Source organism: Suricata suricatta, chromosome 15 (genome assembly GCF_006229205.1).
Source record: "Suricata suricatta isolate VVHF042 chromosome 15, meerkat_22Aug2017_6uvM2_HiC, whole genome shotgun sequence".
In the NCBI taxonomy this organism is placed as follows: Eukaryota; Metazoa; Chordata; class Mammalia; order Carnivora; family Herpestidae; genus Suricata; species Suricata suricatta.
The window spans coordinates 4,116,159-4,130,405 of record NC_043714.1 but is presented as its reverse complement, the minus strand read 5'-3'; the positions used below and the strand labels follow the sequence as shown (position 1 = coordinate 4,130,405).

At 43.9% G+C, this 14,247-nt stretch overlaps 1 protein-coding gene across 6 annotated transcripts in view; it reads left to right on the top strand.

Annotated features, from left to right (window-relative positions):
• PCMTD1 (protein-L-isoaspartate (D-aspartate) O-methyltransferase domain containing 1) overlaps positions 1–14,247 on the top strand; it is a 67,881-nt gene that overhangs the window by 26,607 nt on the left and 27,027 nt on the right. For 4 of the 6 annotated variants that reach the window (XM_029923044.1, XM_029923045.1, XM_029923047.1 and 1 more), the window contains exon 2: positions 2,756–3,186. In XM_029923044.1, the coding sequence (XP_029778904.1) occupies positions 2,880–3,186 (307 nt within the window). In that variant the 5' untranslated portion in view covers positions 2,756–2,879. Of the gene's footprint in view, positions 1–2,755; positions 3,187–14,247 lie in introns of those variants that run through there. The other 2 variants (XM_029923049.1, XM_029923050.1) reach the window with 2 other exon arrangements.

Genomic DNA, 14,247 nt, shown 5'->3' with positions numbered 1-14,247 from the left:
CCGACTTTATTATCTGCACATCACTACCTTACGTATCCAGGGTACGAGCTAGTTACGGGAACGTGATGCCTTGTAGTGACTGCTCACCTTATTCAGAAAACCTTTCCTGACCAGCTCTCTTCGGGTGCCCTACAGCTTTGTGTTCATGTGTTTATCTTTCCTTTCGGACCAGAGAGGCCTGGTGATCTGGTTCTGGTCTTGGTCTGCTCCTCGTTGGCAAGCTGGTGTGTTTTCCCACTTTCCAGGTACCTGCTCTCTGGTCTGTTGCAGTAGCTCAGAAGCACAGGTGCCACTGCCCGTTCTGAAGTGGAAGTGGAGTCCTCCTGCCCTTGTTTCCCTCCTTTCCTTGTGAATCCCTGTGGCCGATCTGGGCTAGATGTTCTTAAATTAGACTCAGCGTGTGGGTGTGTGGGAACTTGGATTCCTTCCGGAGTTGTATGTAAAACTTTTCATTCATTCATTTTTTAATCAGGCCAAAGTATGGTCAGATTCGCAAAATGATCCAGGCTTTAAAAAAATAAAATCCCTGGCCTGCGGGATAAAGGTCTTACAGGGATGGAAAGTAGCAACTGCGTGTAGTTTCCTAGAAGTGTCATCTGCTCTGCCGCTCGAGTGACAGCCATTTCGTCAGCCTTTAACCCCTTAGTCCTTTAGCTGTGTTACACCGTCTGCGCCGTTGAAGGGAGCTTTCCTGGATTCCTAGATCCACTTTCCAGCATTGTAGACCCCTGTCCTTTACAGGTGGCTTCTGCTTGCAAATGGGCCTGGGAACGCTCCCTCAAGGCTAACTGCGGTTCTCAAGGAGCCCGCCTACACCAAACGCTTAGTATAGGATGGGGTCTGTCCGCAAATGGGAGCAGTTCCTACTGGCTTGAGTCTTTCTCCTGCCTCTCTCGCCAACAGTGTGCACCTCTGTGTGGTAAAGTCAACATGTTTGTTTGCTGCGATTATTTTGTACAAGTTAGAGGTCAGAAGGACCTGAAAAGGATCAGGTCACTCTTTAGCTCTAGAACTACACGGAGGAGGAGTCATTTTTCAAACCAGCAAAATACAGCGTTTCCAGTAGAGCCATTAAAAGTCTTCAGAGTCAGAATTAGGCTTTGAAAGCCCTGCGACAGGTGCCACTGGAGACGGACAGAAGCTGCTTCCGGTCGAACACGGGCACCTTTTCTTTCATCTTGGGAAGGCTCTGAGTACCAGGTGAAAAAGTTAGCTAACCTATGCTTAGAGGCCATGTCGCTAAAAAAAATCTCTAATTGCTAGAATTTTTCTCAGCAAGTTACGATGCTTGGGTTATAAAACGATGCCCAGACTGAGCCCTGTGGAAGGAATGGCAGATTGTTGGCTCCAGTTGCACTGTGTGCTGCGAAATGCACTCCTTGAGGAGAATGGTGTGTAGGCCTGGGTATTTTTCTAGCTCTTTCTGTTTTGGGCTGTGGGGCCATTGGAGCCAGCCAGGTTTGTGTGAGTGAGTTTGAGTGAGTTGAATAGTGTGACTCAGTCCACAACAGTTTCTCTACTCAGAAAGTTTAAGGAGATCATAGGAAAAGACAAAAGAGGACAGAGACAGACAGTGGGGACAGGACCTGGTGAGGAAGTTGGTCCCTATTATTGGAGCAGCTCAGTGACAGAAGTCTGAGGACCCTTAGGAAGCTCGAGGCCTCAGATGCTTTTCTCCTCCAAAGTCAGGAGTGAGGGGACAGCCCTGCCCGAGTTGGCTTTCTAAACCCTTGTTTTTGGCCACGGGCATTTCCTTTCTCACTTTCCCTGTCCTGGTTTGTTAATTCAGAAGGGACGTGTTATGTGAAGTCATTCGTTAACTGTAGTTGAATAAAAGATTAAATTGTGTATCACTATGATGTGTTAGAATTCTTCGTTTCCTAAGTTGCACTTAGGTTTTCACTTAAAGCTGCTGATTCTTTTTAGTCAGAGAAGCTCGTCGTAGCTTTGTGTAACTTCCGTTCTAGTGCTTATGCTATTAAAGGTTTACTAAAACCTGTGGTCTCCTTGTTTATCTCCGCCGGGTTTGCCAGATAAAACAGTTGTAACACACGTTTGTGTGTAGGTGTGTGGGCATGTATATTTTAAACATGTGGGAGGTTTTGTTTTGTATTCAGTGTTTGGGCAATAATGTATGTTACTCTGTGTTAACATTTTGAATTTATGTGTACACTTAGGATTTTTAGCAGTTAGGTGGTAGTGGATTTTTAGGTTTAAGAATTTTTAAGTCCGATAATTCTGGCATATGAGACTAGAGTCCCCCTCCTCTGAGGGCCGCCTGGCTTCCTGAGCGAGAGCATGAGTGAGAGCACGGTTTCTGGAGTCTGACGGCCCGGGGCCCACGGCCCGGCACCGCCGCTTCCCAGAGCAGCTGTGTGCAGCGTGGCAGCTGCTGGCCACGTGTCGCTGTTCAGCACCTGAAGTGTGGCCAGTGTGCCTGACCGAATTTTAAATTGTACTTAATTAGGTCCAAGTAGCCACGTGTGACTGATGGCTACCATATTGGGCCTTTCAGTATGAGGTGACTTAGGTCTTCTGTGTCCCAGATTTCCCATCTGTACAGATGAGATCACACTTAAGCTACCTTTGGCGGTGGTTATAAGAATAAATAACATTTTTGAGCAACTTACCACTATGCCTGGAACAGAATATGTCCTTGAAAATAGTTGTGGTGACTATTCTATAGTTAATAAACTGGAATTACTTTCCTTTGAGCATTAATTGAAACCTGTTTATTTTTATTCTTCCCTTTCAGGATTAATTTATTTTTGGAAATCAAGTGCAATATTAAAGGGAAAGCACACCACACTCCATTATTGGAAGCCATTTCTGCTACTTGCATTACGTTTTAAAATTTATGATCTGATTTGAATACTATCATGGGAGGAGCTGTGAGTGCTGGGGAAGATAATGACGACTTAATTGATAACTTAAAAGAAGCCCAGTACATCCGCACGGAAAGAGTGGAGCAAGCCTTCCGAGCGATCGACCGCGGAGACTACTATTTGGACGGCTACCGAGACAGCGCCTACAAGGACTTAGCCTGGAAGCATGGGAACATTCACTTGTCAGCGCCGTGCATTTATTCTGAAGTAATGGAAGCTTTGAAACTTCAACCAGGATTGTCTTTTCTTAACCTGGGAAGTGGAACCGGATATTTAAGTACAATGGTGGGCTTAATTTTAGGTAATTTTATTTTTGTAAACTTTTATTTTAAAAAGTAAGCCGAGTTGTGTAACTGTGATTTCCAGGGTCTGTGCGTTCGTGTGTCTTTGAATGTCCGCACTCCCAGTGTTCTCCTTACGAGAGTGTGGGGACACAGGCAGAAGCAGTCCTTTCTTGTTCTCAGCCCTGATCCCGAAAGGTAGCTTTTCATCCTAGACTGAGAAGTCCCCGGAACTGGTTTCCAGTCCCCAGTCATCGTCTGTGCTTGGACAGCTGGTCAGCAGGGAACTCCGGAGTGTCACGTAGTCTGTTTCAGGTAGAGGGCTGTGATTGAGTTTAGTAGCCTTCCATGTCCCGTTTTCAAGGGACGGGTGCCAGGTTTCTGATGGAGACGCGGGAGTCTGTGGGAAGTAGAGTACACACATGGCACTGATGAGGCAAAGAAAGGGATTGGAGAAAAATAAGTGCGTGTCATTAAGCTTTCAGAATAGGTATTGTCTTCTCTGTCAGGCATTGTTCCTGGCCTAAGTAGATAGCGGTGATCAAAAGGAACAAATCTCGGCCTTTGAGAAGCTTACTGGGTACTTACTCTGAGGGCTGGGTGGTATTGAAAGCACTTTACATAGAGTAACTCATTACTGATCCTAATAATCCTGTGACGTACATACCATTAGGCTCCTGCGTATAAAGACAGGTGAGTAAACTGAGGCACACAGAGGTTAACTGACTTGCTTCAAGTCCCATGGCTGCAAAGTGACACCTTGTAAATACAGAATGTGGGTTGAATAAAGCATGGATGGAGGAGAATATGCTCTCAGACACAGTGTTGGAGAATGAACAACCGTTATTTTTACTGAGTCACTCAGTACTTACTAAGTGCTACTGCATGGCAGACATGGAGGTAGAACACCGAAGCCCATCACAGACTCTCGCCCTTGAGTTCATAGACTGATGAGAGTGGAGAGACCAGAAAGTCAGCGGTTCTCTTCCAGTGTGAGACGTACTATAGTTGAGACATAAGCCCAAGTTGTAGTGACGAGGTGGGGGTTTAAGTTAACTCTGAACTGAGGGACATCCACGGAAGGATTTCGAATAGGGAAATGAGCACACTCTCATCCACTCAGGGTTTGGGGACGGTCCTGCTTTATCCCTGTTACCCTAGCATCAGTGTTTATAATGTCCGTTTCTTTCCTGAATTGTCCTAGTTCGGACAGCAAATTACGTAGCCACATTAAATGACTTCAGAGGCATTTTCAGGCCTGGAGTTCTCCTTTCTTACACCCGGCCTAGGTCCTTCCTTTCTCTCCTAGTCCTGGAACCTGCAATCCATCTCATAAAAAACAACTCAGTTCGTGACTAATCCGATCTAATGTATACATAATCCAATGTAATGTATAAAACATGCTGTTTGATCCTGCAGTTGAGCAGGTTTCTGATACATAATGGTATGTTAAAACATGGCGGTAAATTGCCAGTTTTTGGGTTTTTTTTTCCCCAAGAAAGAAATTTAGCAGCTCACGTATAAAGTTGGTATTCCTGCCCTTCCTGAGAGAAATTTCTGAGCAAGTTGGGGCTCCCACACATTGATTAACTTTTGAAAAAGGTCTCTAGGGTTTGAGACTCTCTCCAAATCAAAAGAACTTAGTTGAGGGAGTATGGAGAGCTTTTTAAAAATGGGAGGTGCCCTCTTGAAGAAGTGCACTTGTGACCAGCTCTGGCCACGTTCGGCCGGAGTCCAGGCCTCCCCGCCTGTCTGGCTGGTCTCAGCCCTGTTCCCTCTCTCCTGCCTCTCCAGCCCTGTCCGCTGGCACATGCCGGGGAAGCAGTCGTCGCCCACGGTCTGGGGGGATTTGCAACCTTGTTAGCAGTGAGATTGCCCTCTTAAACTCGACTCCTCAGTCTTCTCTCCGAGAGATTGATTTCCTGTGGCCAGATGCATTCGTAGGCTGACCTCAGACTTTACTGTATCTCGAATGTCTTTAAATGCATACCAGAGGGCGGTGTGGAGCAGCGGTGCACCAAATGTGTTCCTCCAGTGACAAGGCCCCAGGCTGTCGTGGTCCGTGGTCACATGTATGACTGTGGTTCCCGGACGTTATTCCGGGGCCTCTCTGTGTCTGACCTGCACAGTGAAAACCAAGATAAAGTTCTTCCTTTTTGATGTGGACTAGTCATTTGGTGAGGAAGGTAAAAGCACTCTGAAGAAGGAAAGGCAGAAAGCGCAGTCTGTCAAACCACGATCACAGCTAATAGGTCTTGGATCGGTCTAGCTTCTCAGGAAGCTTAATCTTTTTACCTCTACTCCTCCGGTTTTGGTTTGCTCTGTAGTGTTTTAAGTCAGGAAGATAGAGCTAAAGGAAGCTGCTCACGTGTCCCCTACAGTTAACCTGAGCCTGGGGTGTCGGACTTGGCTCCATCGCTTCCCAGTGAGCTTTATTAACAGCGGTTCTGTCCTTATTAAGTAACTAACATCACGGCCCCGAGCCAGGTTTCTCTCCCATCACAAGATGAGGGTGACAGGTGCTCACCACAGGCAGAGATTCTCGTTTGAGGACACGCCGAGCTGGGTCAGGAGGAGGCCTGGCCAAGGCACAGAGAGCAGCAGGGGTCTGGCTTGCTAACACGAGCATGCGCAGTGAGGAATCACCGCCACCACGCCAGAATCCCACCTGCAGTGGGTAGGCTGCAGTCCTGTGAGAGGAAGTTAGGCTTTCTTAACATTGGGAGAGTTCTCATGTTAAAGCAGTTACTCATGGGTGGAATTCAGTTTTGCTTCAGATCTGGAGAATGGTTAACTCCGACTCCTAATGTGCCTCATTTAGACAACTGATTTCACATTCAAGGTAAATTCTGGTTCCACTGGCTTTTCTTTCCTTAAGTCTTTGAGAACTAAAGGTTGTCACAAAGAATCAAATACTTAATGGATTCCTCCTCTCAGTACTGTCTTTTTCATACCTATGGAATGCCATTGAAAAAGAGGGACAAAGAAAAGGGCTCCCAAATCCTCTGCTTCCCAGAGCTGAGTTACAAATATCAGATCTAGGAAGGCAAATGAGTCTGATGGCCTTTCTGATTCAGGGAGGGATGGTTCTCCATTCTGATCCTTTTTGCTTGGGTATTCCCTCCCATTTTCTTACATAACCGCAATATAAAAGTTACAGCTTTCTTGTGAAACTTAAAATATTCACGTTTTTCTTAGTCTCTTGCCTAGTTCCTGAGTTAATAGAAATGACTGGACGAATTTCCAGAATCATTCCAATACTGTTTGCCATTACCTCCGCACACAACATGAGTGCCTAAAGGTAACACAGCCGGCAAGCTTACGTGCTGAACTGGCGGCTTCCTGCCCACATCATGTTGTCCGTACTGCTGTGTTGTCCAAATGCTCATTAGCTAGGCTACATGTCGCTGTCCCATCTCTGTACGTCCTCTGTTTTCCCAGAGGCCATTACATGATCTTCATTCAGCGGCCCTGAGATTGCTGTGACTTGAGATGCTGCAGTGTTAGCCCTCATGGTAGCCCCCTCCTCTCTTTGATGAGATACGATTCACATTGCCCCCATTTTAAGTGTACAGTGAGTTTTAGTGAATTTGCCGTGATCCGAACATTACCATAGTTCAGTTTGAGAATACGTATATCACCCCAGAAAGATACCCCGTTCCCAGGTGAATCCACTTCCTGTCCCCACACCAGCCCCTGGCAACCATTTATCTACATTGTTTCTGTAGATTTGGCTTTTGGTATCAATAGAATTATACACTATGTGGTCTTTTGTGTATGGTTTCTTTCACTTGGCATTAGGTTTTCAAGGCTGCAGCATGCATTAGTACTTTATTCCCTTTCTATGGTCGAGTAATACTTCACTATATGGGCATACCACGTTGCTCACTCAGACCCACCCCTTAATGGACATTTGGGTTACTGCTTTCTGGCTATTAGGATCGGTGCATTCGTGAACAGTCAGATTGTACAGATCTTTGTGGGCATCTATTTTCATTTCTCTTGGGTGGATTCCTAGAAGTGGAATTGCTGGGCTCTATGGGAAGTTTATGTTTAACTTTTGAGGAAATTGTCAAAAGTATTTTCTACAGTGGTTGCACCATTTTATATTCCCACAGTGTATGAGGTTCTGGTATCTCCATATTCTCACTGATGCTAGTGTGGTTTTTTGTTTTGTTTTTGTAATAGCTATCATAGTGGGTATAAAATGGCATCTCGCTGTGGTTTTAACTTGTACTTCTGTAGTGATGAATGATGTGGAGGAGAATCTATTCCTGTGTTTTTTAGTCATTCCCATGTTTTTAGTTAAGTGTCTTCAAATCTTTTCCCCATTTTTTAATTAAGCTGTTGGGTGTTCTTATAATTGAGTTATAAGTGTTCTTTATACATTTTGGATACAAACCCTATATTAGAATTAATGGTTTTCAAATAATTTTTCATGCTCTTTTTTTAAGCAGCTCTTTTAGAAATCTATTTTGGGTCACTTTAATCCAGAGATGAATCAGGGAAACCCAGAGTGGTCTTCAAATCCCCCTCCACCCACATTCTTTTTGATAAGACAAAACACATTCTGCAGGTTCTTAGTGTTTCTTTAGAATATATTTTCTGTATTAAACCAAATCTGAGTTAATTCCTCTTTTTTGAGGGTTTTTTTTTTTCTTTTTAGGAATTACAAAGGCTCTTGGTATGTGCTTTATTTTGGGCTCTGAGCAAATCTGTTTTGAAAAGAACCATTTATTTCATTTAGGCTACTCATATTTTCTGAATTCAGGAAAACTCCTCACTGTTTAAACTTCCTCCTTTGCCTTAGTTAGGCCCCTGTGCGTCTTTTCTTCTGTATTGAGTTGCCATCACTGGTCTTTATTTTAGGGGTCCCCTCTCCCCCTCTCACTTCTCATCCTGGAGTGAAGGTCATTACTGGTCTCGGCCGTCTGTCTCACTTGGACTCCCTCTCAAACCAATACCCACGTGACTCTGTTTGTGGGACATAGCTGCTGATTAATAATAGGGCAACAAAGAGTGATACAGATGTCAACAATCAGCAAACAGTGCAGGGTTTAGGCATTTTACGAAGTTCTCATAGTAATTTCTGGTTATGTTTCTTCATACTGTTCTTCAGAGTTGTGACGGCAGTTCCCTCAGTGGTGTGACCAATCTTAGGTGGTTCTCTGCACATCTTGAGTTTTTATTGATCTTTAGGTTTAACTCTCCCCAACCCAGATTGTCCTTGTACCAAATATCGTTAGTCGATCCCATTATCTGTGAATTTGCCACTTCTTAAAATTTACATGTAACTCTCAGATCAGAACTTGGTGGCTTTTGAGGTCATTTGTGCACAAAAGTAGAGGAATGGACGGTTTGGGTCACTCAGTGAGGTCCCTAGTGGGGTGGACGAGGGACAGCTCCGCCTTCTCCGGGCAGCTGTCTGTCCGAGGAGCCTGGAGGACGGAGAGGAAGGGGACAGCGCAGTGCAGGCCCCCCCTCTGCTCCTGGGGCCTGTGTTTGCACCTCCTGGGATGCTCTCAGGCAGATAGCTCTTAATACTGTGGAAGCACACGTTTTCTTTTGTATAAAAGCAAATAAACAGGCAGGTTGAGTTTTTAGGTTTTAAGATTGTTGTCCATCTTAGGTGTGCGTGTGGATGTACGTGCCTCCCCTGGTAGCGGTGTTTCGGCGCTGGGTGATGCAGTGCTTGCTGAACTTCATAGCACATGAACTGCCGCAAGTTATGAGTGTCCACCCTGGATCTCAGATCATTACTAAAGCTTTCAGATTTGTCTCTTTATGTGTAAAATAACTGAACACCTGCCAGGGTAGGAGCTGGTGCCCAGAGAACTGTCTTCTCTCCTCCTGGGTTGACTTGGCTGGTGGACTGAGCACGTAGATGAGAGCCAGAGACTGGCTTGAGTCAGTAGGGCTACTTGGCTTCTAGAACCTGCGTGTGGCTTCTGCAGGGTCAGCTCAGCTGCCCTCCCACACCTTTGGCGTTCAGAGATTCTTTCCCTGGATTTCGGATCTCCTTCCATTGCCTTTGTCAGCACTTTCCTGTCCTGTTACGGAGGCTTGTTTGGCTTTAGCGTCCAGTGGAGCACTGGGTGGATCTTTCTTCTGTCTTCAGGTACGGTCCATCTACAGAGGGTTCGCGGGTCCAGCACCGAGGCCTGTCTGCTGAGCTGGGAGCAGCCTGACCTTCCGGCTGTGCCGACACACTGGGAGCCACGCGTGCGGTGCTTGTGTACCCGTGGTCCGCTGTGCGCCAGACTCCACATGGTCGGCCTTTCCAACTCACGCCACCGTTTCTTACTCTGTCCCACACAGCGGGGCAGTTCACATTTTCTTTTTCCTGCTGTTTTTCTTTTCTTTTCTTTTTTTTTTAATTTTTAAATGTTTTTTATTTATTTTTGATAGAGAGAGAGACTGAGCATGAGAGGGGGAGGGGCAGAGAGAGAAGGAGACACAGAACGGGAAGCAGGCTCCAGGCTCTGAGCTAGCTGTCAGCACAGAGCCTGACGCAGGGCTGGAACCCACGAACATGAGGTCTGACCTGAGCCGAAGTCGGAGGCTTAACCGACTGAGCCACCCAGGCGCCCCTTTCCTGCTGTTTTTCATTCTGGGGAAAGGTAGGGTTTTTTTTTTCCCCTACCCCCAATTCTTTAAGGTGGAAACATGAACATCAGACTGTCTTCTTTAATTATATTTTGTGAAATAGGAAACATACTGGTAGAGTTACAGAATCCCAAAGAATTAAAAGGTATACTTTAAGAGATTTTCCATTTCTCTCCTTCTTACTGAGTTGTCTCCCCACTTCAAGAATAACTTCATAAAGCCTGGAACACTTCTACTTTGGCATAATACATGATTATTGGGATAATAGTTGACTTGTCATAATTTCTGTAGACACATAAAGGAAAATATATTTTTCAAAATAGAACATTCCTGTCATAGCTAAAATTAATAAATTTCTTTTGGATGGAATGTACTTCCCTCAGTCTTCTGTGGAATGCTTCATTCTGTGGCAATAACAGCTAAAATAGATTTGACATATACTTAATGACTTTTCCAGTACACTTTATATTTAAATTAAGACATGAAAAATATTCATTCTAGGTTTTGTGTATATCATTTGCCTCAGTTGTGAACCTTTTAAGTTTGGGACCACAGACACATTTTTGTACTTTTTTATTCCTTCAAAGGTATTTGTTATATTAAGCACTGGTAGGTGCTGAGGATGCAGCAGTGAACAAGATACATCCTATATGTACACTTGAAATTGTGCATTTCGTTTCTGAACCGGCAGTAGAAGCATTGTGTCAATTTCACTGGCCCGTTCTTCACTTAGTTCACTGTTGATTATGTGAATTGTCCCCATGCTGGCCCTGGTGTGTGTTCAGGTATTTCACAAATGTCCAGTGGTGTGAGAGAACTGCTGAAAATGGCTTCCCGGGGAAGTGATTACAATAGAAAGAATTTAGATCAAGATCTACAGCTGTTTGAATTAGCTTTTAAAACTGTTTTTTTGTAGGTGAGCACATTTTTTCTTAGTTGATTGAATTTACTTTGGTAGAAACTTACTCTCTGTTTTGTCATTCCACTGTAGATGTGTGAGGTAGTCCTAAGTTGCTGTGAACATACTAGACTTGAGTGTATTATTAGCCTGCTGTACGGAAATACATAAATGATCTGATTGTGACGTCTGTTTTTGGACATGTAGTTAAGGGCTTGGATCTATTTTCTGTAATTGTTTAAGCCAGCCTGTTCAGATTTTGTGTAAAAATATATCTATGGTTCGAGTGTAACAAAGAAAAATAGCACTTATAAATCCATCATCAGCTGAGAGGAGCTCGAGGGACTGGACCTGGAACTTTCTGGAAAATTTTCAGGATTTGCTTCATGAGGCCTTCCATAAACCTAGAGAGCAGAGGGCTGAGTCTGTAGCTTCAGGGTGCTTATGTGAGTGTGGCAAGACTGGTAAACCCTGGACCTTGACCGTGTTTGCTTTAATTTAAGGTGCTCTTTTTGTATAATGTAATGGCATGGAGAAACCATAAGAAATTAATTGTTATCGTAAGTGGCAGGACCTGAGATCAGTTTCTTTGTATCTAGTTAATGATTACTTCAGCTTTTGCTGATTTCTTTCACTCCTTTTTCTTTATGTCCCTTTGCACTATTAGGTTTCTGTGCTCTGCCCACGAGGTGTAGAGAGGGAGGCCTGTGGTATTGCTCACCTGATTCTGTCTCTGAATTCTTGGAAAGTTGGCTAAAAGCGTCCCCCGAATGCTTTGTTGTATACAACGACAGTGAGTAGTAAGCTGTCATCAGAACTCACTAAAGGATGTTTTTACAGTACGTATCTCGGTTGTTACTGAGAAACCCGATGCTCGGTTCATAGGAACCGAATGACTGATTCACGCGCTCCCTCTTGTGGTAAACACTTGGTTTTTCCAACATGATTTTATCGGTGATTATTAACTCTTGGTGACACTTTGCCAGTGAGAAGAGAGACTTGGACAGTCCACAGAGATTGTAAAGATCAGGAGGGTGTGGCCAGTGTGCCCCGCCCGGGCTGCGTGGGAGCTGTCTGTGGGCCTAGGCCACACCCCGAGAGACACCCTTTGTCTGGGGTGGGAACCAGGCCTTTACAGTTTGGTGGTGTTTTCTTTTTGAACTTTTTTAATGTTCATTTATGTTTGAGAGAGAGAGAGGCGGAGAACACAGTGTGAGTGATGGAGGGGCAGAGAGAGACAGAATCCGAAGCAGCTCCAGGCTCTGAGCTGTCAGCACCGGGCCCAGTGTGGGGCTTGGATCCACGAACCAGGAGATCATGACCTGCGCTGAAGTTGGGCGCTCAACCGACTGAGCCACTCAGGCGCCCCACCAAGCATTGACAGTTCACACCAAATTTTGGGGCGCCTGGTGGCTCCGTGGGTTAGGCATCTGACTCTTGGTCTCAGCTCAGGTCTTGATTCCAGGGCCGTGGGACCCAGTCCTGCAAGGGGCCCTTTGCTGACACACAATCTGGTTGGAGATCGCTTTCTGCCCCTCTCTGCCCCCCCGCCTCGGCTTTTGTTCTCTCTCTCTCTCTCTCTCTCTCTCAAATTAATTTAATCTGTTTTTAAATACAATTCAAACATTCCCAGGGTTGAGCACTTACAGGTTATGGTTTTGCTTCTATGACAAATTGGTTCTGTGTACAAAGAGAGGGCATGTTATAATTTCTGATACTTTGTATCCACTTTGTTCTTCGTAGCATGTGAAGTGCTCTTACATAATTTACCTCATTTTCCCAGGGACCCATTTTATGCAATAGGAAAGACCTCACTGGGTTAAGTGACTGTCTCAGATTATACAGCTGTTAAGAGGGAAACCAGGATTGGAAGCTAACACCTCTAACTTAAACTCACTGTTCTTTCCTGCCACTCTGTGGAATGAGTGTAGATCTCCGAGGTCTCAGTTAAAATGAGCGATCTTACATTAGTTCATCCTGAGAGCTCTTCTAGTTATGTATCATGAAGTTGCCTTTGGCTGTGTTCTGTACCTTACCGTTACACAAAATACCGAAGGCACTGAGATTCCGCTACAACGTTGTGTGAACAAGTCCTCGGGACTTCCCTGGGCTCCCTGAGGCCAGCTCTGCCCCGCCTGCCAGTCAGGCAGTATTTCGGGGTGCCGCAGAGAAGGGAGCAGGGCACTGAGTGTCCTGGAGGGGCAGCACTGATGCAAGAGATGTCAGCACTGCAGACACACCCAAACCTGGTAATCACCGACCTTTACGTAGCAGATGAGCTTGGATTATCGACTGATGATAAATGACCTAGATTAGATCCAACTATGACAAAGAAAAAATAGTCTCTAGGTTTTATTATATTAAAATGTTATTATATTTGTTATTGCTCTTCAAAAACGGGCTTTTCCTAGCCTTAAAAATAATTTCTGATATTGGATACCTAGGTTTTCCTTTTTACTTTATTTTATTTTAGTTTAGTTTAGTTTAGTTTGTTTATTTTCAAGAGAGTGAGACAGACAGAGCATGAGCATGGGAGGGCCAGAGAGAGGGAGATGCAGAATCTGAAGCAGGCTCCAGGCTCTGAGCTGTCCGCACAGAGCCTGATGCGGGGCTCAAACCCACAGATGCGAGATCATGACCTGATCCTAAGTTGGATGGATGCTTAACTGACTGATTAGGTTTTCCTAATAGCTGTTTGTCTTAATTAAACTTTGATTCCTGTGTATATTTCTATTTTTCCTTTAATGTTTCGCTATTAAAGCTAATGGTCATCTGTTAGTAGTACTTTTATTTTTTTAATATGTATTACAAAAAGTGAATCCTTTATCATTGTACAGAAAAGCCTCTTCACATTGGCATGTACAAAATAGAATTGGGAACTTACTGACTACAAAATTACATTTATTTATACTTTATCTCTTAGATGGTGTTAGAAAGTGTTGACACATTCTCTTTTGGATACTGTTTCATTTTTTCCATTGTACCTGTCAGAATTATTTTATTAATTTGAAAATCTGAAGACTATTTTTTTGTCATCTCTTTGACTAGTCCGTTATTTTTTTATTGAAAAAGTACTATATATATGGGTATAGTCTGGGCACTTTAGGACAAAAGGGTGGACCTTCCCACCCTAGGTCTCTCAGTCCCTTTCCTTGGAAGTAGCTGTGTATGTATTCTTAGTTTTCTAGGTTTTGTTTTGCTGTTCTTAATATACATGTCAAATATGAGTTGTAATAAACAGCATCACACTACATTTTTATCATATATTTGAAATGTTCTAGTTGTATATTACATTCTAAATAAATGAGATATTGGCAACATTGCTATTTAAGTTCTGTCTGTTATTAATGCATTCTTTTAAATTTATTCTTAGTATGTGAATTAATACAGCTTATTAAGTGATAAATATGTTTCTGTGTTGTTTAAATTTTATTAAAAATCATAAATGGCATATTTGCACTAGAAGTTAATACATAATATATTCTTCATGTCTGTTTATGGTATTGTCAAATCCTTTATATAGTAATGAAATTGTTTATGCCAAGGTAATGTGAAAAGCCAGTTATGTGAAAAACAT